General features: G+C 34.3%; 1 protein-coding gene across 1 annotated transcript in view; it reads left to right on the top strand.

Moving 5' to 3' along the window:
• Positions 1 to 27462, top strand: part of LOC120427674 (kinesin heavy chain) — a 44431-nt gene that overhangs the window by 9378 nt on the left and 7591 nt on the right. Inside the window, exons 2-4 of the mRNA XM_039592555.2 lie at positions 11701 to 12539; positions 18716 to 19978; positions 20063 to 20164. Coding sequence (XP_039448489.1) covers positions 11701 to 12539; positions 18716 to 19978; positions 20063 to 20164 — 2204 coding nt within the window. The remainder of the gene's footprint in view (positions 1 to 11700; positions 12540 to 18715; positions 19979 to 20062; positions 20165 to 27462) is intronic.

Here is a 27462-nt window from a genome sequence, read left to right on the forward strand (position 1 = left end):
TATTTGAGAAACTTTGTTAGTAGGAACAGCATCTAATTCCAACGTGCCTCTAATGTTGCCATATCAGCACTTTGACATTCAATTGCAGCTCATTAAAAGCGTTTCCAACTGAAATCGAGTGATAAATACCTAAATTGGGAGTGAGCAAGCAAGTTTCTATCAAAAGTTTAGCAAAATAAGTTGTTTAAATAATGAAAATCAGCATGGATGGAGTTATTAGGAGCGAGTGCTTAATCTGCCAAACATACGAGAATTTACCCATTCCAAAAAATCTGTTTGCAAAAAATCTAATTATTTTGTCAAAAATGTTGCAGTTAATCTCTAGTCCCTTATCTAACAAACGCTCAATTCAGTCCAGCACACATTAGCCATCATGTCCCAAGAGATTATCAATCCGTGGGCACAAATATTTGCGCTGTCCGAAAAGACCCACGAATCTAGTCCAAACGCAAACAACACAGAGCAACATTTCGTAAACACGAAAAATCAATAAAATCGTATGTTTGGTGGTTCAACAACACACACACCTCTCGCCAGTCCGGCCGTTGGTCCGTTCCTCCCAAAGGACTTGAGAGAACTCTTCTCACGTATCCTTTCTAGGGATTCTCTCGCTCTCTTCAAAAGTCTCTCTTCGAGACGAGACGTGACCGAAATGCCCCAACATAATTGTTTTTGTTTATACTTGAGGGTTTTTTCCTCCTTCATATAAATACATGTCTAGCTCAGCATTTTAGACATTTCGATACGTGGTCATAGCCCACCACACAACCTGGACCGGAGGTTTGTTTTTTCGTGGGCATTCGAGCGTTGCAAATAAAAAGCACTTTCACCGCGACTCACCGAGTCCAACACTGAAATAGGTTTGTTTTATGTTTTATTCCATGTGGCTTCAAGTTTGGGGTAAAATTTGTGCATTTTTGTTGGAAATTGGGTAGAGTAAAGATAACAAATAACAACATTCAACGCCAAAATTTGTCCAGCTTACCCTATAATTTCAGGATGTGGAACGATGGCGCCACGATTTGTTTGCTTGTTGTGTAATATTACGATATTGGATGTGTCGTCCCACCACCCACTCAGATAGAGTTCCACATGATTATTTATTTTTTTTTCTGAACTCACACGCAAAGCCTTTATTTTTGGAACGATGAACATGCTAGTATCGCCAAGAAGTGTGATATCCATGAGTGTCCTTGAAACAGAACAAAAAAAGGGACATTCCAGCACAATGCTCCCCTCCTCTCTCTTTCTCTCGTTATCAGTGCGAAACGCTCGATAACATTACATTCCAAGGTTGTAGCTTTGCGTCCTTTAGCTGGGATGATGGTAATTTGAGGATTTCTCTCAAGGACTTTGCTTTTGGTAAGTCTGGATGAAGTCGTTATCTTGCTTGATTCCAGTTGTAGTTGTAGAAATCTTATAAACATAATTTAAAAAAAAAAAAAAACATTTATGTTCTTAAAAAAATAATGTATTTTTGGCACCATTTGATCATTTGAAAATGAAAATTTTACGAAAGTCAAAGTTAAGACGTCAATAACCATCCGTTTCCAGTGTGAAAACATTGTAAAAGAGGAATAAAATCTACAGCAGAAACAAAAAAACAGAGACTGACGAAAGAAACGTTACAATTAAGTGAGAGAAAAAGAGGCCATGTCAGCAGCTGCAATAATCACAAAACACAAAACTGCATTCGAATCAATCGAGATAGCGCCATGAAAGAGCAAAAACAACAACAGTAAGAAGTCGTCTGTTTTTACTTCACGAGAAACGAAAACTCCAAGTTAGTCCGCTGAGAAAATCAATAAATAGAGCCATCTCTCTCCCGTCCGGGGAGTTTCTCCGCGGCGCAAAGCAAAACATGATTCATGCCACCACCACCCCACTCGTTGCTTCCTCGAGGGTATCGCCCTCCAGCTCCAGAGTCCAGTGCACCATAATACGAAAACGAGGTGATTCTTGTCATCATCTGGGTGGAAAGAGGGAATGCACGAGTTCTTCTTTTTTGAGCTTGTGAGCATTGCAGGGAATAGGGGAGACTGACGAATATTATGAGGAAATTACAATTTGATAGTTTTTAGAAAAGTGTTGCTTTTCTTAAATTAAAAAAGCTCAAAATGTGGCTTTCTTATGTAAAATTGTCTGAAGAATCGATTCCTGTGATCATTTTATGATACTTTTGACGTTAAGACCACTTTTTAAACAAAATGGCTTCAATAAATAATGATTTTCGAGTTTTGTAAGAGAGACTTTAAGACACACAAAAAATTAAACCAAAAAAATCGTAGGCTCACGTTCAAATTAGTTTATTTAAACAAAAATACACAAATCTCATAAAAATGGTGTAAATTTTTGTTTCAGTGTATTTCAGGCTCGATCTCGAGCTAGATCGACTCGAGGCTCGAGCCAAAATTCTCAGTGGGTTTGATACGAATCTATGCCAAACAGGAAATCCGTTGTACCCAGTCCTCTCCCATTTCAATGAAACTTACAAGGATTGGATTTAGGATAATAGTCAATATGGAAACTTTCATGTTAAATTGTCTAAAGAATCGATTCTCGCTATCGTTTTTTTTAAATGACATTTAATCAATAAAAGATTTTGGTATTTTTAGGAGACACATCCTGCATTTTTCGCGAGGCTTTTTGCTACATCTTTGGCTATTTTCAAAAAAATGTGAACGAAAAAAAATCGTTGCTTCACCTTAAAATTTTGCTTTTAACCCTCTACTGCCAAATTTTTATTTCGAAGAATTTTATTTTTCCCTTGTTCAGAAGGTCATTTTGAGCAACTTTTGTTCTACGAAAAACTTTACTTCTCTTGTTTATGTTTTTCTTGTTTTATTTTTAGTATATTAATTTGCATTTATCTTGTTTAGTTTATGTTTGTTTTTGGTAGTATTTGGCCTATTCTACCACCTCCTGTCATTACATTTTGGCCATCTAATTTTCCATGTGTTTACAGTCACGTTTTAAATTGTTGATTGGTTTTTCACATCTTCTGCTATAGAACGGCACCATTATCATATAAATTGTAAAAAAAAGTCCGTAGAGGCATAGTCTGGGACACTTCGAAAATTACTGCATACTTATTTTTTGCCTAAAATTTAGGAAATGTTAGTAAAAAACACAGCCAAAGTTGCCCTCTAAAAATTTACATTTTTAAAAACATAGGCAAAGTCACATAAAACAAGTCAAACTTCCAACCCTAAAATTTTAAGAGTTCTTCTTTCCAATGCTTTTTAAAGATCAAAAATTGTTTGAAAATGGATTTTTGGCGATATTTCAGATCGAAGCCAGTCTAAAGGCGGGGTTAGGTTCTAGAGGGTTAATCTTAAAAATCGAGAAATCTAATAGAAATGGCGTGTTTTTTTCTTTCAGTGTATTTTTTTTCTAGAAAGTCCGTACTCTTCTACAAGTTTGTCTTTGCCCACTTTGTGATTCGAAAGCTGTTTCTTTGAGGTACAGCAATATTTAAATTGCGATGAACAAAGTTATTTACAAAATTAACTTACGCTCTGCTCAAATGCCATTGGCTTATAAAACTCGCAAACAAAGTAAAATGTATTCAGGATGACGTTTCTGCCATCAAATGCAGGCAAACAAACAAAGCAGACAAACTGTCAAAAAGTGCGAATTTTGTTTGCTTGTTTGCTGTAGTCTAATACCTCCTTCAGGAGGTCACGGTTTCTCTTAAGGGGTTACATACATGTAAATCGGCAAAAATGTCAGAAATCGGTTTGAGCACATAATCAAACTTTTTTCAAGATCTGTTTTCAGGGCATTAAAAAATACATTTTCATCTATTACCAAAACAAATTTGAAGACATTTGGTTGTATCATTGCCGAGATATAGCTATTTGAAGTTGGCAGTTTCAGAAAACGGGTGCCACGATATCTCAACATTGCTTCGACCAAATCGGCTCAAAATTTTGGTGAAGACTCGTTAAACCGGTCCCGTGTGCATGACGAAGGCAGATTTTCAAAAAGTTTATTTAAAAAAAAGATAAAAATATTTTTCAGTTTTTCATATAAAAAATCGCCAGTTTTCGATTTTTGGGATTTTTGGGAGTCTTCACCCAAAATTTCAGCCAATTTGGTCTATCCCATCTCGAGATATCGTGGCACCCGTAAATCAACTTGGTGTTCAGAGAAAAACGCTCAGAAAGTTAGACAGTTGGCTTTGCGCATGGCAAAATTCTGAGCTTAAATCGTCTCTAACTCAGTTAAATCATGAAATATCTTCATGAAACTTTCAGGAGTGATTGAAAATCATCTTTTAAGTGGATTTAATAAATTTTCTGTAATATGAATTTTTTTGATTTTCTACATGTATGTAACTCCTTAAGTTCTTTTGATGATTTTCAGGATAAAAATGCCAAAACAAGGACAACTACAGTAGTTTTTCGGAAAATGAGTGTTGTTTAACTGGGCTGCAGCCAAGTTAAAAATCAGTTAAACGTCAAAAAACAATAACAAAGCAAAATAATCGAGGGGTAAGCGGATGCAAAAGTTAAACATTTTCCACAAATAAAAAATACTTTTTTAAGTTTTTATGAAATTTCATGTCGCAACCAAAAAAAAGTTCATGATAACTTCTAGAAATATATTCAAGTTAATTTTAGTTTTCAATAAATTTTTTTCAAACATTTTGCATTGACGATTCCCTCGTCATTTTTTGAACAGCCTAGTTACCAAATAAGTACTGTATTTCATTTCAAAAAGAGAATTCACCAAATTGTTTGTTCTTTTCCTAGATTTCATGAAGTTTCAAATTAAAAACTTGTTCAATCATTTCTTACTAAACATCGATGTAAATATAAACTTACTGAACTTAACTTTCTTTAAAAAAAAACCCCGAGATTTCACACATGACCTAGGATGACCTAAAAAAGTTCTTAAATTACCACCTTCCAACATCATCCCAGAACCAAAACCAACAGTGATCTAATCCACTTTGTTCATTCTCTCGTTACTACAAACTTGCATGACTAATCGGACTTTTTCAAATATTATCACGCCATTTAGTGATTTCTGAACCCGTCAATCTCTCGAGTGCTCTCAAATCGAATCGTTTTTTTAACGCGCTCGCGAGATGCCACTCAAATGTGAAAGCACACGTGAAAGGCCAAACTCCGGACCATTCACCATCATCGCTTTATTATCGGTTTGGGGTGAAGTGGCATTTGTTGGTTCTTTCATTATGTTTAGCAATTGTGATCGTCATCGATCATCGAATTATCGAATTTTTCGAGTGGGCAAAAGAAGAAGTAAAAGCTAACACTCCAAATTTCAAACAGAGAATCGCGGTAACTCTGTGAACAATGTTGGTTCTGGTTTTGACCCTCTCTCACCAACCAACTAACTGAACCAGCGCGCAAAGTTAGTGAGTATGACGCGATGCAGCCAGCCAGACCATGACCTCATCCTGTTCACGCGTTTGCGGCTCTGAAACTGTGTCTTTTTTTTCTTTCTTTTTTGCTTCCTCGCGATACCTTCGTCATGACACATGGATTGGGAGTTATTCTGGGCCAACTTAGTAACTACACTCTGTAAATATTAGTAAGAGAGATAAATATCACTCTAATGCTTAGGATGTAATTTAGGACTGCAGTGTTGTGATTGTGGTCGTTAATGATAAACTTGGTCATACCAAGTTACAGAGCGTTACAAAAAAGACAAAAAATAAACAGTATATAATGTAGAATTATTTAACGAATTGTCGTACAGAGTGGATTCGCTAGTTCGAATATAGTCGCAGTTGACTTAATGAACCAAAATATATCAATTCGAACAACTGCAGACGCAATTTTACATTCCAGTACTGAGCAATTCTCTAGGTTTTCGCAAATCGACATTTTATTGTAATTTCTAATTTTAATTAGGGGAACAGCATCTAATTCCAGCGTGCCTCTAATGTTGGCAGGTCAGAACTTTGACATTAAATTAAAACTAATTTAAAGCGTTTTCAACTGAAATCGAGTGATAAATAGCCCAATGAGTAGTGAGCAAGCAAGTTTCTATCAAAAGTTTTGTAAAATAAGTTGTTTAAATAGTGAAAATCAGCAAATTGGATGGAGTTAGGAGCGAGTGCTTAACCTGCCAAACATACGAGAATTTCCCCTACACTTTTTTTTTGCATTCGTGAGGTCCAAAAACGATATTTCTAGAGTTTTTTTTAATAGGTCCTATAAACATATGAAAGACAATAGTTTATAGGTACTTTAAAAAAACTCTAGATTTGGAGTCATCAATTTGTCCAAAGAAGTCTCCGTACAATTTTGGCAGCGTTCCATACAAAAATGCAAATGAAATTTTCAATAATCTGTAACAGTTGCAAAGTTGTTAATTATGATCAGAAAAATAGGTTACACTAAAAAAAATAATTAAATTTCTCGTTCTCTTAAAGAGTGGATTTTTTTCATTTACTTTTGTGGACAAAATCGACAAATTTTTTGGCCAGGTTATTTTTTTTAAAAAAGGTATTGCTGATAATCAGTTTTAGATTATTTTTTTCTTATTTTAAAAATAGTTTCCATTTTTGTCCTTGAAAAAAAAACATTTGAATTGATGAAAAAATTGTCTGGAATGAGGTTTTTTATAATTTTTATGTAAACGGTAAAAAACACGCTTAAAATCTTTTCTGATCACCTTTTTTTTATTTTAATTCAAAAATAAGGAAAGACAACATTATACGATGGATAAACTGTGGTCCCCTGGAACGAGCTGACAGATCCATGATTTTAAAATGTATTTTTTTTTCCTTAAGTAGCCAAATCCAACAAAAATTGAAACTTTAAAAATTATTTCTAAGGCAGGTATTAGACTATAACAAACAAACTCGCACTTTTTTTTTTTGTTTTTGACAGTTTGCAAAACTCGCAAACAACTCAAGATGTATGCAGGCTGACGTTTCTGCAAACAAATGCACGGAGAATAAAGAGTTCCCAAAATTGTGAACAAGCGTTCATGAAAATGGGAACCACGAACTAAGTGTTCAAATCCCATGGTACGTTTTTGGAAATCGTACCATGGGATTTGAACACTTTGTTCGTGGTTCCCATTTTCATGAACGCTTGTTTACGATTTTGGGAACTCTTTTTTCTCCGTGTGCAGGAAAACAAATAAAGCAAGCAAACTGTCAAAATGTGCGATTTTGTTTGTTTGTCATAGTCTAATGCCTCCTTAAGTATTCAATTGCTTTATTATTTTAACAACCAAATTTTTGATTTTCAGACCAAAATGTTTATATTTTTTCAATTTCGGGAAATCCGGGCCAAAATATTTTTTTTAAAAAATCGTGTTTTCGGGAACTCGCACTCCTTTAGGGCTGGTGATTTTTCGCCTTTTTCGCGGAAGCCGCGTAATCCGCGAAATTTACCCCTGGTCGTGAAATTTTGTAAATACCGTGAAATGCCGCGCAATTTAAAATAAGTTATCGATAAATCGCTGCTTATTGCATTTCTGCTTTAATTTTTAAATTCAAACACTTCTCAAGGTTTTTAACAAGCATTTTGGAAGCAGTATGCAATTCAAATATATTGCCTGTCAGATTTAGAATAATTTGTTGAAGATAATGTTTATAAGAATATTCTACGAAGTGCAGAAAGTTGATCATTGATTATACATTTCCAGCAAAATGTCTTTATTCCACAACATTACAAAAAAGTTGTTAAAGAATATTATCCATCTCTACATTAAAAGACAACTTGAAAAATTTAAACTTTATAATTTTTAAATCATTGTAAAATTGATAAAAATAACGATGCAGTTGCATTTAATGTGATATTATTTTTTTTTTAATATTTGGATTATAAATTATGTATTTTCGAAATAAAATTTAAAAAGCATTTTGCAGTGTATTATTATTTTGTGGAATTGTAAATGTAAAAACTGCTATTTATGAAGTTTTGCCTAAACTTTATTTAAATACTCAAATTTTCTTATTGATGAAAATTTGGAAAACAAACAAAATTTTACTACACCTTTTTTACTGATTCTACTTTTCATGAATATGACGTTTAGGATGTGCTTCGTTTTTGAGATATTTTAGCAAATCCAATTTCTAAAATCTCAATAAAATTACAATAGCTGAAACATAAATTACACTGACGGTTTTTTTTTTATTCATCTAAATCAAGCTAATATAGAGCAATTCCATGCCAAATGGGGAATCGGTTGTACCCGACTCTCTCCGATTTCAATGAAACTTTGTAGACATGTTATTCTACGCTTATATAAGCAATTTTTGTGTATATGGAGCCAGTTCAACTCGATAATGACATTTGAGAAGAACGTAAGTGTTTTAAATATTTTTGTAATTTGGAATTTAAAAATTTCTGTATCTCGAAGCCGTTGCATCGTATCAAAAAGTGGTCATAGACAAACTTGTAGGAAATTTGACGGGCTTTCCGAAAAAAATACACGGAAAGAAAAAAACACTCTACTTTTACGAGATTTTTCGATTTTTAGGTTTAAAAGTCAAATTCTAGGGGGAGCCCACGATTTGTTTTCGTTCAAAATTTTTTTGAAGATAGCCTAAAATGTTACAAAAAGACTCAAGAAAAATGCAGGATGGAGCAATTCACCTAAAAAAATACAAAAATCATTTACTGAAACGGTTTTTTTGAAAAGTGCTCTAAACGTCAAAATTTTCACAAACCGATAGTGGGAATCGATTCTCCAGACAATTTTACATAAAGTCTCCATATTGACTACTGTCCTAAGTCCAATACTTGTGAAGTTACAGCGGTTTTAAAAATAAAAATGTTGAAAAATAGGGTTTTTTATGGTTTTTTGCAATTTCTATATGACAGACTTGATTTTTCAGTCTCGAAAATATTTTTACCGGAAAGCTCGTCAAATTTCCCATAAGTTTGTCTTTGACCACATTTCAATTGGATGTATGGGCTTACAGATATAAGCTAATTACATTGCTCATAACTGAAAACATAATATTTTTTCAGTGTAGTATAGTAACCTGGATAGTAAATTAGCTTAAATCATCAAAAAAATACGTTATTTTGAAAAGTGGTCAAGGACAATCTAATGGGAAATTGGACGAGCTTTCCGGTAAAAATATTTTCGAGACTGAAAAATCAAGTCTGTCATATAGAAATCGCAAAAAACCATCAAAAACCCTATTTTTTCAACATTTTTATTTTTAAAACCGCTGTAACTTCACAAGGATTGGACTTAGGACAGTAGTCAATATGGAGACTTTTATGTAAAATTGTCTGGAGAATCGATTCCCACTATCGGTTTGTGAAAATTTTGACGTTTAGAGCACTTTTGAAAAAAACCGTTTCAGTAAATTTTTTTTTTTTATTTTTTTAGGTGAGTTGCTCCATCCTAAATTTTTCTTGAGTCTTTTTGTAACATTTTAGGCTATCTTCACAAAAATTTTGAACGAAAAAAAATCGTGGGCTCCCCCTCAAATTTGACTTTTAAACTTAAAAATCGAAAAATCTCGTAAAAGTAGAGTGTTTTTTTCTTTCAGTGTATTTTTTTCGGAAAGCCCGTCAAATTTCCTACAAGTTTGTCTCTGACCACTTTTTGATACGATGCAACGGCTTCGAGATACAGAAATTTTTAAATTCCGAATTTCAAAAATATTTAAAACACTTACGCCCTTCTCAAATGTCATTATCGAGTGGAACTGGCTCCATATACACAAAAATGGCTTATATAAGCGTAGGATAACATGTCTACAAAGTTTCATTGAAATCGGAGAGGGTCGAGAAAAAAGTACCTGAAAAATTCCTGTTTTGGGCTGGAATTGCTCTATAACTATAACTATTTTTAAATAAGTAGTTAGTGTCAGGGGGTTTATTTTGCATCTTGAACTACTGCAAACTTTTAAGACACTTTTCTGTTCATAATTATGCTAAAAGAACACATTTTCTGATTCATTTTTGAGCAGTTTTCAGAGTACCGTGAAATTGCCGTGAAATTCCTATGTTTTGTAATTAGCATGCCGTGAAATTTCGATTTTTGTGCGTTCAAAAATCACTAGCCCTACGTCCTTATGTTACCTTTATTTTTAACCCCTTCCCGAAATTTTAATGGTTATAAGCTGACATTCCATATAAACTAAAGTAGAATGAACCAGGTTGAAAAAATGAATGGTTGTAGAGAAATTTAATTTTGAACACAAAAAAATAGTGGTGCTCTGGAGTAACCATGGGCGTTAGAGGATTAATACATGAGAAATTTTCAATAAAAATGTAGCTTGATTCAATCAAAGTTAAAAGAATCCATGAAGCCAATAATTTGAAAGCATTTTGGAGAATAGGCCAGGCCTACCGCTTAAAGTTAAGCGCAAAAATGATTCGTTGAAGTGGCTTGAGTTCGAGTAAAACAATGTAAATTGGACTATGTATATTTGTAAACAAACAGTCTATCCTGCTCTTCTTTGGAATCTGCAAAACAAGGAAGCTTCGAGCGGAATTTTGTTTTGTTATATGGTCGATCTTTAGCATTCTTCAATATATTTGCTGTACCGTCAACTGAGACGAACCGGGACAGCTTTTTAAGGTTATACTGTCGACTCTCTGGTTATCAATATCCAAGGGACCGTCGAGGAAGAGAATCATCAGTTTACAGAACGATGCAAAATGAAGACTCGATTGAAAAAATGTTTTTCTTGGTACCCAGCTATGGGAGAGAATCATGACAACGTCCAGCAAACAAAAACAAACTATTGTCAAACATTGAAGCTTCGTTTCACAAAGAAAAATGTCTATGCAAGCCATGAGATAGTGACAATATTGACAACCGGAAGAGATTTTTAAGGCAAACAGAATCCAAGGGACCGTCGAGGAAGAGATCCTTCAAGCAAGAGAAAATATCGAGGAATAAAGTCAATCGAAGTATGCAGTTTGAAGGGACTGAAGAATTTATCGATAGATGGAGCAATATTGATATCGAGAAGATCGACAGCCAGAGAGTCGACTGTAGTAAACAAGCCTTACCCGACAAACTTCGTTCTGCCTTTTTTTACGTTTTTTGCTTTTTTGCTTATTCAGCCTCCTATGATCAAAATATGATTTTACGTAACTTTCTCCATACAATTTGCCGATACTCCGTAATCGGTTCCAGAGTGGCCAAAGTGTCAATTAGTTAGCGTAAGAACCTTCCTTTGGCTTATACGAACCCAACGCAACAAAGAGCACCTCGATCTGATGTTCCATGCTGAATTGATTCGCGTTCGAACAAAACCGTCGAAATTTTGTATATATATAGATAATGATTAGGGACTTATAGGGCCGCTAATTCTATAGGAAAACCTGCAAGCTTAGTACAAGTGAGCTAATGTTATAACTAAACAGTGTTAAGACAAGCATAATCCGCCATTCAGAAACTTCCGACACCAACAACAACCGCTCATCGTTTTATGACTCACGCACCTTTTCTCAAAAAGAAGTGTGTTGAGTACAAAAAAAGGGCCGAGTAAAAACCGTGCCATCATGCTTAAACGGTTTTCACCTCTTCTTCTTGTTGGGAAGTACACACCTGAGTTACCACCGCAAGCAGGTTTTATAAGAAAAGAGAGGGCGAAGAAGCGCATGTTCACGAATTAGCAAATTGTGTGTCGTGCATATTAAGTAGAGGGAAATTGCAAAACCTTAATGATTAAGATTCGCTAATGTTAAAGTATAAATTCTAATTGAAGTCTTCTTCTTGTCTTCCTCTTTTTAGGGCAAAGTATACCTGTTTGACAAAGTGTTCAAACCGAACGCGACACAGGAAAAGGTGTACAATGAGGCGGCCAAATCGATCGTCAGCGACGTGCTGGCCGGGTACAACGGCACGATCTTCGCCTATGGTCAGACCTCGTCCGGTAAGACGCACACGATGGAGGGCGTGATCGGCGACCCGGGCAAGCAGGGCATCATCCCGCGCATCGTCAACGACATCTTCAACCACATCTACAGCATGGAGGTGAACCTGGAGTTCCACATCAAGGTGTCGTACTACGAGATCTACATGGACAAGATCCGGGATCTGCTGGACGTGTCCAAGGTGAACCTGAGCGTGCACGAGGACAAGAACCGGGTGCCGTACGTGAAGGGTGCGACGGAGCGGTTCGTGTCGAGCCCGGAGGACGTGTTCGAGGTGATCGAGGAGGGCAAATCGAACCGGCACATTGCCGTGACCAACATGAACGAGCACTCGTCGCGATCGCACTCGGTCTTTCTGATCAACGTCAAGCAGGAGAACCTCGAGAACCAGAAGAAGCTTTCGGGCAAGTTGTACCTGGTCGATTTGGCGGGTTCGGAGAAGGTGTCAAAAACGGGGGCTGAGGGAACGGTGCTGGACGAGGCGAAGAACATCAACAAGTCGCTGTCGGCGCTCGGAAATGTGATTTCGGCGCTGGCCGACGGCAACAAAACCCACATCCCGTACCGTGACTCGAAGCTGACGCGTATCCTGCAGGAGTCGCTCGGTGGCAATGCACGCACCACGATCGTCATCTGCTGCTCGCCGGCCAGCTTCAACGAGGCGGAAACCAAGTCCACGCTCGACTTTGGACGACGGTGAGTTGTTTTGGTTCCTGGCAGGGTGGCCACTTCTGGGGGGAAAAACGGGTTTTTTTAGTCTATATAAATATTATTATAAATATTCTAAATGAAATATTCGGTAAAACCAAAGTTAAAACCTTTTTGACACTGTGTAAAATAATCAATCAACATTGCTTTGAATTTATTACTGTGCATTTTAAAACATTTTTTCATCTAAATGTTGAAGTGGCGGCTTGTAGTTGAATTTTTCAACCTTTTTAACTTTTTTGGCCCTTCCTTTGACCTCGCCAAAGGCAACAGACAAAAACTTTGAAAAATATAAAAAAAAATAGTACATTTTTTTACATTTAAAATACCTGAATTATTTATAATTTAAGATATTTTAAATTGTTTTTTTAGGATACTTAAGGAGGTATCAGACTATGGCAAACAAACAAACGAACTCGCACTTTTTTCTGTTTGACGCAAACGAAGCCAAATTTATGCAAATCTGTCAAATAGTTTGATTGTTTGTTTGTTATAGTCTAATACCTCATTCAGGAAACGTAAATAAACCACGTGGCCTTCAAATGTGAAATTGTCACCCCAAAAGTAAAATACCAACTTTTATTTATATTTTAATTTAAATGTAAAAAATTTGTGTTGTTTTTTAAAAAAAACTATAAAAAAATATTTGTTACAGAATTTTTTCTGAAATTTTCGAAATAAAATATATTCAGAGTAGGTAGGTCACAAGTAGGTCAAGCTCGAAAATTACTTCTTCCGGCAAAACAGATGCCTGAGCAATTCTCCTACGAAATCAGAGGCAAAAAAAAATATAAAAATTTTAATAATTTTAATAACAATCCTAGGTGTCAACATTTGGATGAAAAAAGTGTTTTAAAATGCATTTTACACACGCCCAGTTGCTTTTCAATCATTAGTTTTCAAAATATCGAGGTATCGACGGATTTTTTTTTGCGAAAAAAACTTATTGTCGAATATTGGTATTTCATGAAAATTTATGCTAAATATGATTATAAACGCAGGAAAATGCATTTGAACTGTTTTTCGATTGAACTTTAATTTTCATTAAAATTTTATAGTTTAAAAAAAATATGTTTTTGCCCCCTGATTATTCAGGCCGATTTTGAAGGGGGGAGGGCGACATAAACTTTGAAAAATATTTGCAACGGGCATGTTTAAAAGTATAAATACTAAAAAAAATCACAAAATATCGTTTTTAAGAACTCAAATTTACAAAATTTGCAATATGGGTATCAAACAAAGCTAAATTTGGTATGCTTTTTTACTGTACTAGTATTTTAGAATGAAATGCTCTAGTTTTCACAAAATACCGTTTTTTTTTTCAAAAATACCTAAATTTTCATAAAAAAAAACTTTTTTTTATTATCAAATTTTTATAATTTGCAGTGTGGGTATTAAGGGGTTACATACATGTAGAAAATCAAAAAATTTCATATTACAGAAAATTTATTAAATCCACTTAAACGATGATTTTCAATCACTCCTGAAAGTTTCATGAAGATATTTCATGATTTAACTGAGTTAGAGACGATTTAAGCTCAGAATTTTGCCATGCGCAAAGCCAACTGTCTAACTTTCTGAGCGTTTTTCTCTGAACACCAAGTTGATTTACGGGTGCCACGATATCTCGAGATGGGATAGACCAAATTGGCTGAAATTTTAGGTGAAGACTCCCAAGACAATGTCCGGTGTGCATGACGAAGCCCGATTTTGAAATTTTGAATTTTCAAAAAATACAAAAATCAAAAACTGGCGATTTTTTATATGAAAAACTGAAAAATATTTTTATCTTTTTTTTAAATAAACTTTTTGAAAATCTGCCTTCGTCATGCACACGGGACCGGTTTAACGAGTCTTCGCCAAAATTTTGAGCCGATTTGGTCGAAGCAATGTTGAGATATCGTGGCACCCGTTTTCTGAAACTGCCAGCTTCAAATAGCTATATCTCGGCAATGATACAACCAAATGTCTTCAAATTTGTTTTGTTAATAGATGAAAATGTATATTTTAATGCCCTGAAAACAGATTTTGAAAAAAAGTTTAATTATGTGCTCAAACCGACCTCTGACATTTTTGCCGATTTACATGTATGTAACCCCTTAAACGATCTGAAATTTTACCTGAATTTTCACTGTTTAAGAGTTTTTTGAATGAAATGCCCAAATCATCACAAAATACCGTTTTTTATAAGTACTCAAATTTTCATAATTTGCAATAGGGGTATCAAACGAAGCGAAATTTAATTGCACTTTTTGTCACTTAAAAATTGATTTGCAAACACACAATTTTTAATTTTTTTCTGTTTTCTGATATGTTTTAGTAGACTTCAAATGCCAACTTATCAGAAATTTCCAAAGCGGGCAAAAAATCTTTGAACGAGTTAAGATTTTTTGAATCAATGCTGATTTTTAAAAAATCGAAATATTGGTCACAAAAATTTTTTCACCTTCATTTTTAGATGTAAAATCGAATTTGCAATTAAAAAGTATTTCAGTGAATTTTTGATAAACTGCACCGTTTTCAAATTATAGCCATTTTTAGGATTTTTTTTTTTTTGAAAGTAGTTGCAGTTATTAATTTTTTAAATTAGTGTTTACTTTTGAAAAGCAGAGAAAATTCTCTATATTTTGCTTTTTTGAACTTTGTTGATACGACCCTTAGTTGCTGAGATATTGTCATGCAAGGTTAAAAAAAAGGAAAATTGATGTTTTCTAAGTCTCACCCAAACAACCCTACATTTTTTAATGTCGATATCTCAGCAACTAATGGTTCGGTTTACAATGTTAAAATATGAAACATTCGTAAAATTTTCCGATCGTTTCGAAAAAAATATTTTCATTTTTTTTTAAATCAAGACTAACATTTTGTACGGGCCAAACTTTCAATATTAAGTATTTTTTAAATAAAATGCTCTAGTTTTCACAAAATACCGCATTTTTCAAAAAAAAACTTAAATTTTCACAAAACATCTATTTTTTTTGAAGATTCTCAAATGTCCATAAGGCTGGTACAAATATTTTTAAAAGTTTTTGTCACCCCCCCTTCAAAATTGGCCCGAAAAATCAGGGGGCAAAAAAAATATTTTTACAATAAACTTCAAAATTTCAATGAAAATTCAAGTGCAACCAGCTTAAAACAAATTAAAATACATTCTTCTGCGTTTAAAATCATTTTTAGCATGTTTGGGTTTATTAAAAAATCATAATTTTTTTTGAAAATTTTCGATGCAAAATCTTTTCGATACAATTTTTATTTTTGTCAGATCTAGGATTTTTTGAAAACTAGAGATTGCAAAACAACTGAACTAGTGTAAAATGCATTTTAAAACACTTTTTTCATTTAAATTTGAAGACTATGGCTTGTTATTTAAATTTTTATATTTTTTTATTTTTTTGCCCCCCCCCCCCCCCCTTGACCTCGGCCAGGGCCGAGGGACAAAAACTTTTTTAAATATTTGCATCGGCCTAATTTGTAGTATGAGTATTAAACGATTTGAAATTTTACCTGAATTTTCACTGGTTTTGAGTTTTTTTTAATAAAATACTCAAATCTTCTCAAAATACTGTTTTTTTTTAAGTACTCAAATTTTCATAATTTGCATCATGGGTATCAAAGGAAGCGAATTTGTGTATGCATTTTCACAGTTTTAGAGGTTTTGGAGTAAAACATCTGTACTCAAAAAAAAATATATCAAAACCATGAAAATGCAGTTAAAATTAAATATCGTTTGATACCATTATTGCAAATTATGAAAATTTGAATACTTTAAAAAAATACGATATTCTGTAAAAAATTTACTTTTTTACAAAAAAAAACCTAATGAAAGTGAAAATGCATGCAGAATTTCGCTTCGTTTGATACGCATGATGCAAATTTTGAAAATTTGAGTATTTTCGAAAAAATCGGTATTTTCTGAAAATTTTAGTATTTAACAAAAAAAAAAATTAATAACTGTGAAAAAGCATTCCGAATTTTGCTTCGTTTGTCAAACCCATGTAAGCAATTCTCTACCAAAACCGGAAATGGATTTTATTTGTATTTTTTTATTTGGCTCAAACTTTGTGGGGGCCTTCCCTATGACCAAATATGCTATTTTGTGTCATTGATTCACCCATACAAGTCTCCATACAATTTTGGCAGCTGTCCATACAAAAATGGTATGTAAATATTCAAACAGCTGTAACTTTTGAGTGAATTTTCTGATCAATTTGGTGTCTTGGGCAAAGTTGTAGGTATTGTTGAGGACTTTTGAGAAAAAAATAGGTACACGGAAAAAAAAATTTGCAGATTTTTTTATCAACTTTTTTTTCACTAAAACTCAATTTCCCAAAATACGTATTTTTTTTTATTTTCGAGATTTTTTGATATGTTTTAGGGGACAAAAATCCGCAACTTTTGAGCCATAGAGAAACATGGTCAAAAAATCTGCCGCCGAGTTATGAATTTTTGAAAAAATAGTGATTTTTGGAAAAAATCGAAGTTTTATGCAAAAACAAGTTTGACATTACTTTTTAATGCAAAATTGAATTTGCAATCGAAAAGTACTTTACAGATTTTTTGATAAAGGGCTCCGTTTTCAAGATATAGCCACCGAAAGTTTGATTTTAGCGAAATATTTGCAGTTTTTCAATTTTTAAAAATAGTGACCATGAGTGACCATTTCTAAATTTTAAATGGGCGTAATATTCAATATTTGGCCCTTTTAAAATGTTAGTCTTGATTTAAAAATTTTCAAAATATTTTTTTCGAAAAGATCGGAAAATTTCACGAATGTTTCATATATTAACATTGAAAATCGGACCATTAATTGCTGAGATATCGTCATTAGAAAAAGGTGGGTTGTTTTGGTGAGATTTAGAAAACTTCAATTTTCGTGTTTCTTTTTCTTAAAGCGGCTCTATCTCAGCAACCCGAGGTCCAATCTTCAATGTCTCTTAGACAATTTTATAGCAAATTTTCTGAACTTTAAAAAAAAAATTAGAAATGGTCACTCATGGTCACTATTTTTAAAAATTGAAAAACTGCAAATATTTCGCTAAAATCAAACTTTCGGTGGCTATATCTTGAAAACGGAGCCCTTTATCAAAAAATCTGTAAAGTACTTTTCGATTGCAAATTCAATTTTGCATTAAAAAGTAATGTCAAACTTGTTTTTGCATGAAACTTCATTTTTTTCCAAAAATCACTATTTTTTCAAAAATTCATAACTCGGCGGCAGATTTTTTGACCATGTTTCTCTATGGCTCAAAAGTTGCGGATTTTTGTCCCCTAAAACATATCAAAAAATCTCGAAAATCAATGTTTTTTTCCGTGTACCTATTTTTTTCTCAAAAGTCCTCAACAATATCTACAACTTTGCCGAAGACACCAAATTGATCAGAAAATTCACTCAAAAGTTACAGCTGTTTGAATATTTACATACCATTTTTGTATGGACAGCAGCCAAAATTGTATGGAGACTTGTATGGGTGAACCGATGACGCAAAATAGCTTATTTGGTCATAGGGAAGGCCCCCACAAAGTTTGAGTCAAATAAAAAATTACAAAAAATAAAAATGGTCGAAATCGGCCGATTTCGTAGAGAGTTGCTCATGTTGCTAATTATATTAAAAAATAGTATTTTCGAAAAAATACGGTATTTTTTTCAGTAATATTGAAACTTACTACCTTATCAAAAAATAGTGAATGCATTAAAAATTTAACTTGATGTTGTATACCATCAATTTAGGAAAGATTTTAAATATGAGTTATCGTCCGTTTTCGGCGATGAGATTATCGCCAACAGAATTATCGGAATAACGATTACGATAGATTATCGTTATGATCCTGACGATAACGATAACCATTATCGTTAGCGTTAGACGATAATATTATCGGCGATAATTCTATCGAATAACAACCTTGATAAAACAAATTTCCGTCCAAATTTTTAACTTTATTCTAACCTGTTTTTACATTTTCAAGTAGTGCTAGGACCTTTTAAAAACTATCGTGAGAAATAAAAATATTAAACGAAAAAGATATTCATGTCAGATTGAAAACGTTGTAATTTGACCTTTTGGCTCCGGGAATAAACCGGGGATTTGTAAATCGAAATCTGGTGGCCACCCTGCCCTTACATCGGCAATCTGTTTTTAATGATTTTCTTCTTCTTCTCGTTGCAGCGCCAAGACGGTCAAGAACGTGGTCTGCGTGAACGAGGAGTTGACGGCGGAAGAGTGGAAGCGTCGGTACGAGCGGGAAAAGGAAAAGAATGGCCGGCTCAAGGGTAAGGTGGAGAAGCTGGAGGCGGAACTGGCGAGATGGCGCGCCGGTGAGACGGTCAACGAGGAGGAGCAGCTCGACCTGCAGGACGTGATGGAGGCTAGCACACCGAACGTGGAGGTTCTGTTGGAGAAACCGGTGGTGGATCTGCCGGTGCCGGCCACTCCGAGTGGACTGACGATGGTCGGATCGATCAGCGCCGACGAGCGGACCGCGCTGGAGCAGGAACGTGAGCGACTGTACCAGCAGCTGGACGACAAGGACGAGGAGATCAACCAGCAGTCGCAGTACGTGGAGAAGCTGAAGGAGCAGATCATGGACCAGGAGGAGCTGATTGCGAACACGAGGCGAGACTACGAGAACCTGCAGGCGGAGATGACGAGGATTCAGCAGGAGAACGAAAGCGCCAAGGAGGAGGTCAAGGAGGTGCTACAGGCGCTGGAGGAACTTGCCGTCAACTACGACCAGAAGTCGCAGGAGATTGAGTCCAAGAACAAGGAGATTGACTCGGTCAACGATGAGCTGCTGCAGAAGCAGGCCTCGCTGAACAGTGCCCAGTCGGAGCTGCAGCAGCTGAAGGACATGTCGGCACACCAGAAGAAGCGAATCAACGAGATGTTGAGCAATCTGCTGCGGGACTTGTCCGAGGTTGGCCAAGCGCTGGCCGCCGACCAGAACGAGATGAAGCTGAACGTGGAGGCTTCCGCGGGCAAACTGGAGGAGGAATTCACCGTGGCCCGGTTGTACATCAGCAAGATGAAGTCCGAGGCGAAGAACGTCTCGCAACGGTGCTCGAACCTGGAGAATCTCCAGCAGGAGGCCAACCGAAAGGTCGGCGAGTACGAGAAGGACCTCAGCGAGTGCCGACTGCTGATCTCCCAGCACGAAGCCCGCATGAAGTCCCTGCAGGAGTCGATGCGCGAAGCCGAGAACAAGAAGCGCACCCTCGAGGAGAACGTGGACGCCCTGCGGGAAGAATGCGCCAAGCTCAAAGCCGCCGAGCAGGTCTCCGCCGTCAACGCCGAAGAGAAGCAAAAGGCTGACCAGCTGAAGGCCGCCTTCGAGAACCAGATGGACCAACTGCGGGACGCCCACACGAAGCAGGTGTCGGCGCTTCGTGATGAGATTTCCGAGAAACAGGAATTCATCAACGAACTGAAGGAGTTAGTATTTTTGTACTAGATGTTCGACGCCTCGCGCCGGAACACGTCCCTCTAAACCACCTTTCTTTTTACCACCCCTTTCAGCACCAACCAGAAGCTGTCGCTCGCCCACCAGCAGATGACCGCCGACTACGAGAAGCTGCGCCAGGAGGAGGCGGAAAAGTCCGCCAAACTGCAGGAGCTTATGTCAGTACCAACCTTTAGTCCTCTCTCTAACCCCCAAACTAACCCCAAAGCCGACTTTGGCCAACTGCGCCGCACCGGGGCCACCCACTGTCGGAGGCCCTCGCTGGCCGCGGCTGTCCCCCTCGAGGAACCTTCCCATCAGGCACCACCCACCAGCAATCGGGATCGGAACGAGGCGGACAATCTGCGCCGCCTCTCCAAGCTGACCAAGTTGCACAAAAATTTGCTCAATCGTAAAAGTAAGGCCGGCGGTGGCGTCCTCTCGCCAGCAGCGACCAGCTATGGCCAGCTGATTGAAGATCTGGAAGAGCAGGAGCGGCTCGATGCGTCCGACGGCGGCAGGCACGATTCCTCCGTGGCGAAGGGCAAAAGTCTGATGGCGTCGCTGGCGTCGACGATTCCGTTGGCGCTGCCGACGCTGCAGCTGCACCTGTTGCTGTCGCTGACGATGGTGCTGCTGACGCACCGATGTCCGCAGTATTTGATTATACTGTAAAGTGGGGGGTTTGTTGATTTTTTTAAGGTTGAGAAAGACGAAGCACTCTTGTGCCTTCCCAGCGAGATGGAAGGTTTTTTAACAGCAAGACGTGGGAAATTCGTCGCGAAAGTTGAGCAAATGACTGGATTTGGATGTTTCCAAAAGAAAAAATAACTTGTATATTGTCTGGACACACACTACGTTTATTTTTCGAATGCATTTATTGTGGTATGCATTATGAATTGTTGATTAGTGATTATATACTCGTAAAGTATGAAATTAATAATATATTGTTGACTTCTATTAGTCGATAAGTGCCTTTTTCAGTACACGTTTGATTTGGCAAAGCGTTTGCTTTTAAAATATTGATCAACGATCGAGCAAAATCAGGAGATTGGTACTTGGGATGATGCTTTCTGTGAAAGTAATTGATAAAACGCAAGATTAATATAATTTTGTATTCCCGTTCCAAAATGAAAGCGAATTATGGTGAAACTAACCAAAACAAATAATATTGACTAAAAAGTTGAGATGGAAATTTGACCCGTTCAACTGTTAGAAAGAAAATCAAAATTTCTCAATTTAACAGTTTAAAAATTTTTCAATTGCAAAATTAATAAAATGTATTGTTTTAAAACTAAATTTTAAATTTTTCATGAATTTTAGAAACTTTTTTTCCGACATTTTAAATTCCCAAAGTTTTATAATTTTGAAATTTTTAAATTTTGATTTTTAATGATTCTTCAATTGCAAAATTAACAAAATGTAAAATTTTAAGATTTTTGAGTTTTGAAATTCAAAAAACTTAGACTAAATATAAAAAAAACCCAAATTTTATTTATTTTAGAATTGAAAAATTTCACCATGTTATTTAATTCTAAATATTTTTTATAACAAAAAACTAAATTTTAATTTTTTTATGAATTTTAGAAACATTTTTTTCAGCATTTTGAATTTCAAAGTTTTATATTTCAGATTTTTTTAATTTGGCTATTTTATAATTCTTCAATTGCAAAATTAACAATATGTAAAATTTTAAGATTTTTGAGTTCTGAAATACTAAAAACTTAGACTAAATATTAAAAAAAAACTAAATTTTATTTATTTTAAAATTTAAAAAATCTCAGCATGTTTTGAATTCTAAATATTTTTTTTATTATTTTTTTTATTTTCCATGAATTTTAGAAACATTTTGTTCAACATTTTGAATTTATAAAGTTTTATATTTCTGATTTTTTTTTTTAATTTTGATATTTTACGATTCCTTAATAAAAAAAATGTGAACAACATTTTAAATTTCTGTTTTTTGATTTTTTCAAATTAAAAAAAAAGTTCAACTAACCCACAATTTTATTATTTAGTTTTATATTAAAAATTCCACAAAGTTGCTTTAAATTCTTAAAAATGAAAGTTCTTCAAAATCTTTGGTTCAACAATCATCAAATTTTCATATTCAAAAATTTTAATTTCCTAAATTTAATTTGTTTCAAAATTTCGAAATTTTATAATTTTGATATTTTATAAATTATGTAATATAAAAATTATGAACAAAATTTTATAATTGTGACTTTCTTTACTTTAAAACTATACAAAGATGGAAAAAAAAAAAATTTCTAATTCTAGAATTCCTCAAAGTCTCCTGAATTTAAAAAAAAAACCACAGCTGTAAAATTTAGCAAAGAAAAATCCTTAAATTTTTAAAATTTAGTTCTTTAAGTTCTATAAAATTTTCACTTTGCAAAAATATCGAATACCTCAACGAATTTCAGTTTTTAACTTTCCAATATTCTAAAATTTGTTCATCCCATAATCCTAGAATTTTAAAATTCAATAAAAGTTTTAAAATTCAGAAAAATCGTAAATCACAAAATTCTTGAACTCCAAAATTTCGTAATTCTAAAATTGTTTGGTTTCTATGTTCCAAATATCTACAATATAGAATTGAAAAAAGCTTCAATCAGTGCTGAAAATTTCAAAATTTAATTCAAAATTCACAAAATTTCAAAGTTTGAAAAGTTAAATTTAATTTCACCATTCTTAAATTATTTTAAACTTTAAATACAAATTAAAGAGTTTTATCAATTTAAAACTTTCAGTTTTGAAATTTTCAGTGTTCTAAAATTTGTTTATTCCAAAATCGTACAATAAAAAAAAACTATTTTTTAATTTCAAAAATAATTTAATCAAAAACATAATGATTCCTAAAGTTCCAAAACTCCAAACTTTTAAATTAAAAACTTTGAAAATTGTTTAATCCAAAATGTAAAATTTCTTATATTTTAAAATTTTAAAAATTGTATTTCTTATGTTTCTTAAATCTAAAAAAAAAATCAGTTTCAGAAATTTTAAATATTCTTATATTATTTTATTTGAAATATCCTCAAACCACAAAAAAAAAATTAAACTGTAAAACTAAAAAAACCCTTAATAAAAAACTCCATAATTTAAAAAAATCGTATATTTCAAAGTTGCAAGTCCCATCTATTTAATTTTTTAGGTTTAAAAATTTCCTAGGTTTTTATGTTTTAAATTCCAAAACTGTTTCTTATTTTTTTAACTTCTCAAATTTGGAAATTTAGTTTTTCTTATTCCACAATACTTAAAATTTTTAATTCTATAAATCTAAATTTTGATTTTTTTTTTAAAAACAGAACACTCAAAATTGTAAAAAGCCCAAATCACAATATTTTAACATTTGTCAATACTAAAATGTAAAATTCTTTTGCATTTTAATTAATTAATTTAGCTCAAAAAATGCTCTAAAGTGTTTTGGGAATGACTGATTTTTATCATTTCTTGAAAAGTAAGAAAATAAAAATGAAATGCAAACCCCTAAGAAATCCGAAGAAAAAAATACTTGTAAGGCCGACATCAACAAGCAATTGGCCTACCTTGGTTTCGTGATTTGCAACTGGGTGTTTATTTAAAGTGACAGCTGTTTATTTACCTCGTGTAAAGTGTGCACGCTAACCTGGAAACATTCACTAATAAGTTAAATTTTGAGAAAAAAAAAACAAATTTACACTGGGATCAATCCTGATTTGATGATTTTTTTAAAAATAAAATTGAATTTCAAAAAATGGAGTTGAAAGTTATTCCCAAATATTTGATTTGTTATTTCTTGTATGCGTGCACTTGTAAACAATTGATTAAAATGAAAATTATTAACAATTTCCTGATTATTTCCAACATAAGGAAATTAAAATGAACTTGCCAGCCCTACCCAACGCATGTTTACCTGCAAGATAAATCATTGAAATTGTTGAGCTCTGAGAAGCCATGACACTGAAACAAATGTTTAGACTGAATCGAAAAGCATTTTAAATTGATATTTTTAAAAGGAAAACAATACAACAAATTTCAAACAACTTGGTCCGCGCTACAATCCAATCTCCTGAAATTGCTAGATCTTTTGATCCACTTTTGTTGCTTGGCCGTCGTCGGTTATCATTGAGCCTTCTTCCACATTTTGGTCACGACCTTGAGTTTAGATGAGCTTTTGCTTTGAAAAAAGAAAACTGACAAATACTGAAAAGATGCGCTGACAGAACGAGAGAACGAGTTAATAATTTTAAGTGCTGTGATAAAGTAAAACAAAATCTTGTAGCAAAATTGACGACATAATCAAAACAAAAAATCGTGCGCATCTCATGCTTTTCAGCAGATCTCAAAACAATAATGATAGTTTAGCAAAAAGTTCGCCCACCCACAATAGTAACTAATCGCTTGATTTTTTGCACCTCCCGCGAGAGCCGGCATTCATAATTCATTAACGTGCCATCGAGTAATAACTTTTGCAGCTCTCCCCCCCCCATCAAACTGTAAATAACGGATTTTAACGCGCCACTGCACTTTCTCCGTTCATCGTCGATCGAACGAAAGAAAGAAAAATTGCACACACACACACTGGTCTCAAATCACAAACTGTTTCGATGCTAAATGTTGGCTGCGCTGGCGCTTTTTCGATACTTTCGTTTCGCTCGCGTTCGACAAACTCAAAACTCACATTTTTACCACGTGTATCTTCTTCTCGTATCAGTTTTGGCCACGTCCCGCCGCCTCTTTTCTTTCTGTCACGTCACGAAACTTTATTCTTTTTTTAATTTTTGATTTCGTCAACAAATGATCGCTATTCGCTACAGTTTGATAGCAGAAATCAATCTCCAACAAAACTAGTGCGATTGAGCAGTTTTTATGCAACAAGAATGAAAAAGAAATGTTTGAAGAAAAAAAAACAAATCCCGATTGCAGTAAAAAAACACTAATCCAAAAATTACTAACAAAAAAACCAACCCCAAAAAGTGATGCAAAATGAGAACATGTGCGCCGTTTCGTATCGCGTGTTGTTGTGCTAACACAAAAGCCCAAAACAAAGTTGCCTAACTGTTTGTTACTGTGTAACACGAAATCCTCGAACGAAACCCGTAAAACTGAGTGCGGGTTTTGTACCAGTGTAATTCTTTAAAATGCGCGTGGAAACTGCCAGAGAATCGCGATCATTTCCTATTTTCTTTGTCAAGTTTGTTGTCATTTTAGCGTAGTCTTGAACTTATTTTAGTGTAGATTATTTTGATATGTTGAGTCGAGAACCGGGTTTGAGTTTTTTTTTCTGATTCCTGGCATTGTTTCCCATTTTTATTTTCACTTTACTATTTTTTTTAATTTTATTTTATTTTAGTACAGTTGAATGTTTGTCAAGTATTTAGTTAAATATACATTTACACACCACACCAAAACACCAAATGGCTTGGCGTATCGGAAAGAGCATGCAATTTTGAATTGTCGTAGTTAAACTCAATTTTGACGCTTCCTAAATTACAGTGCAAAAAATTTCGGTCGCATTTTCGAATAAGTGTGTTGATTGACAGTTCGTCAGTACACGCAACAGCAAGTTAAACAAATTCGAAGAAAATTGCACTGAATTTTCAGTAATTTTTCCAATTTTCTTTTGTACGCTGATTCGAAATAACTCATTTCTAAGTAATTTTCACTCAAACTTCGTCAAAATGAATATCACTTAGTTTTCGTTGAATTCTGGGTGAAATTCACTCCCCATTTACTCATTTCTGAGTAGGCTCGGTTTTGACGAAAACTGAGTAATTTTGAACTTGCGTGTAAGGTGGGTTCTCCAGCTGTCAAAAAATTGTTAGCACGGAAAACTGATTTTATGTAAAGATTTTTTGAAAAGTGATTTTTTTTCTATTTTTGGGCAAAAATTCACCGGATTTTTTTCCTGTAGGGTAATTTAGCATGCCAAAGTGAACCGGAAAATGCTGCTAAACAACCGTTCAGAAAAAAATCGCTTAAATTTTCCCGGAAAATGCTCAAATTTTCACTTTTCAGTAAATGTCTACATAAAATCCGGTTTTTGTGCTAACTATTTTTTGACAGATGGAAAACCCGTCTTACCTTATCTAATCCACATGCCTTGGCAAAGCGTTTCTTTTGAACATTTTATTTAACTAATTTTTTAGTGAGTCAAATCTCAAATCTTGTTGCAACTTTTCAGAATTTTGAGTGAAATTCACTCAACCTCGAGTCAAGTTCTCCCAGAACTAATGCTAAAAAATAACTTTCAGGCTCGATTTTAACGAAATTTGAGTAAAATTTACTTATAAATGAGTTAATTCATATGAGCGTACACGCACGTTCAAAATCACTCAGTTTCAGTAAAACACGAACCTACTCAAAAATGAGTAAGGGGGGCATCTGTCAGATTTGAGTGAATTTCACTCAGAATTCAACGAAAACTGAGTTTTCACCCAGATCTAGGTGGAATTCACTCAAATCTGACAGATGCCCCTTTAACTCATTTTTGAGTAGGTTCGGTTTTCACTGAAACTGAGTGATCAAGGTACAAGTGTTATTCAAGGTAATGCGGACATTTCAGCTGTCAATAAATAGTTTGCACAAAACCGGATTTTTTTTTTTTTTTTTTTTTCAAAGAAAAATTAACTAAAAACTTTTTTTTGACCCAGTGTAACGTGCTTAACAACTCCACATAAAAAAATCGGTTATTTTTTTCTGAAAAATTGACAGATTTTAGATTTTTTGGAAATTTTAATAATTTTAATAATTGAATTGAAAAAACTTACATCCGGTTTTTGTACACATTATTTGACAGCTGAATTATCCGCCTTACCTTTTATAATTCATAAACCTTGGGCCAGGCATACCCAACAAAAGTTTACATCAAACATGATTCATTGAAATATCACAAGCTTCAAATAAAGGTTTTTTTTTGTTTTTTTTTCTAAATGTTTAAAAATTAGTCAAAAATTACAGAAAGTCAAAATTTGGCATGCTTTTTTCGACACAGCCAAGTCACTTCAATTAGTTTGGTGCCGCTTTCAAAGGAACAAAAAAATACGCATAATTTTGGTGGTGCCACTTCCAGAACGTAAGATATCAAGCACTCGTTTTTGCTACGCATTTAATGAATAAGTTAGTTGACAAGAGTATAGTAAAAAAAATGCCTACTTCAAAAAATCGTTACTCGTCAGTCAATAATCCGTGTTAGTTTCCGCGTTGTCAAAAAGTAAAATCATCAGTAAATTTAAGTAAACTCATGTGGCATTGTAAATTTGTAGAGTGTAAAAATTAGAAAGAGATGCAAACTATTATATTCATATATATTTATATTTTGGAAAGAACGGAAAAATGAATCGAAGCGAAGTTAAGAGGTAAAATCCGGAACACAAGCATTGCTTAACATTTAAAGGCATTAAACTTAAGGCTACCACAGATACCAAAACAAACAAACAAAACTGTATTGATCGTGTTAAATGACAAAAAAAAACCTATATATTCCTAAAACAAA

This window comes from Culex pipiens, chromosome 1 (genome assembly GCF_016801865.2).
Source record: "Culex pipiens pallens isolate TS chromosome 1, TS_CPP_V2, whole genome shotgun sequence".
NCBI lineage: Eukaryota > Metazoa > Arthropoda > Insecta > Diptera > Culicidae > Culex > Culex pipiens.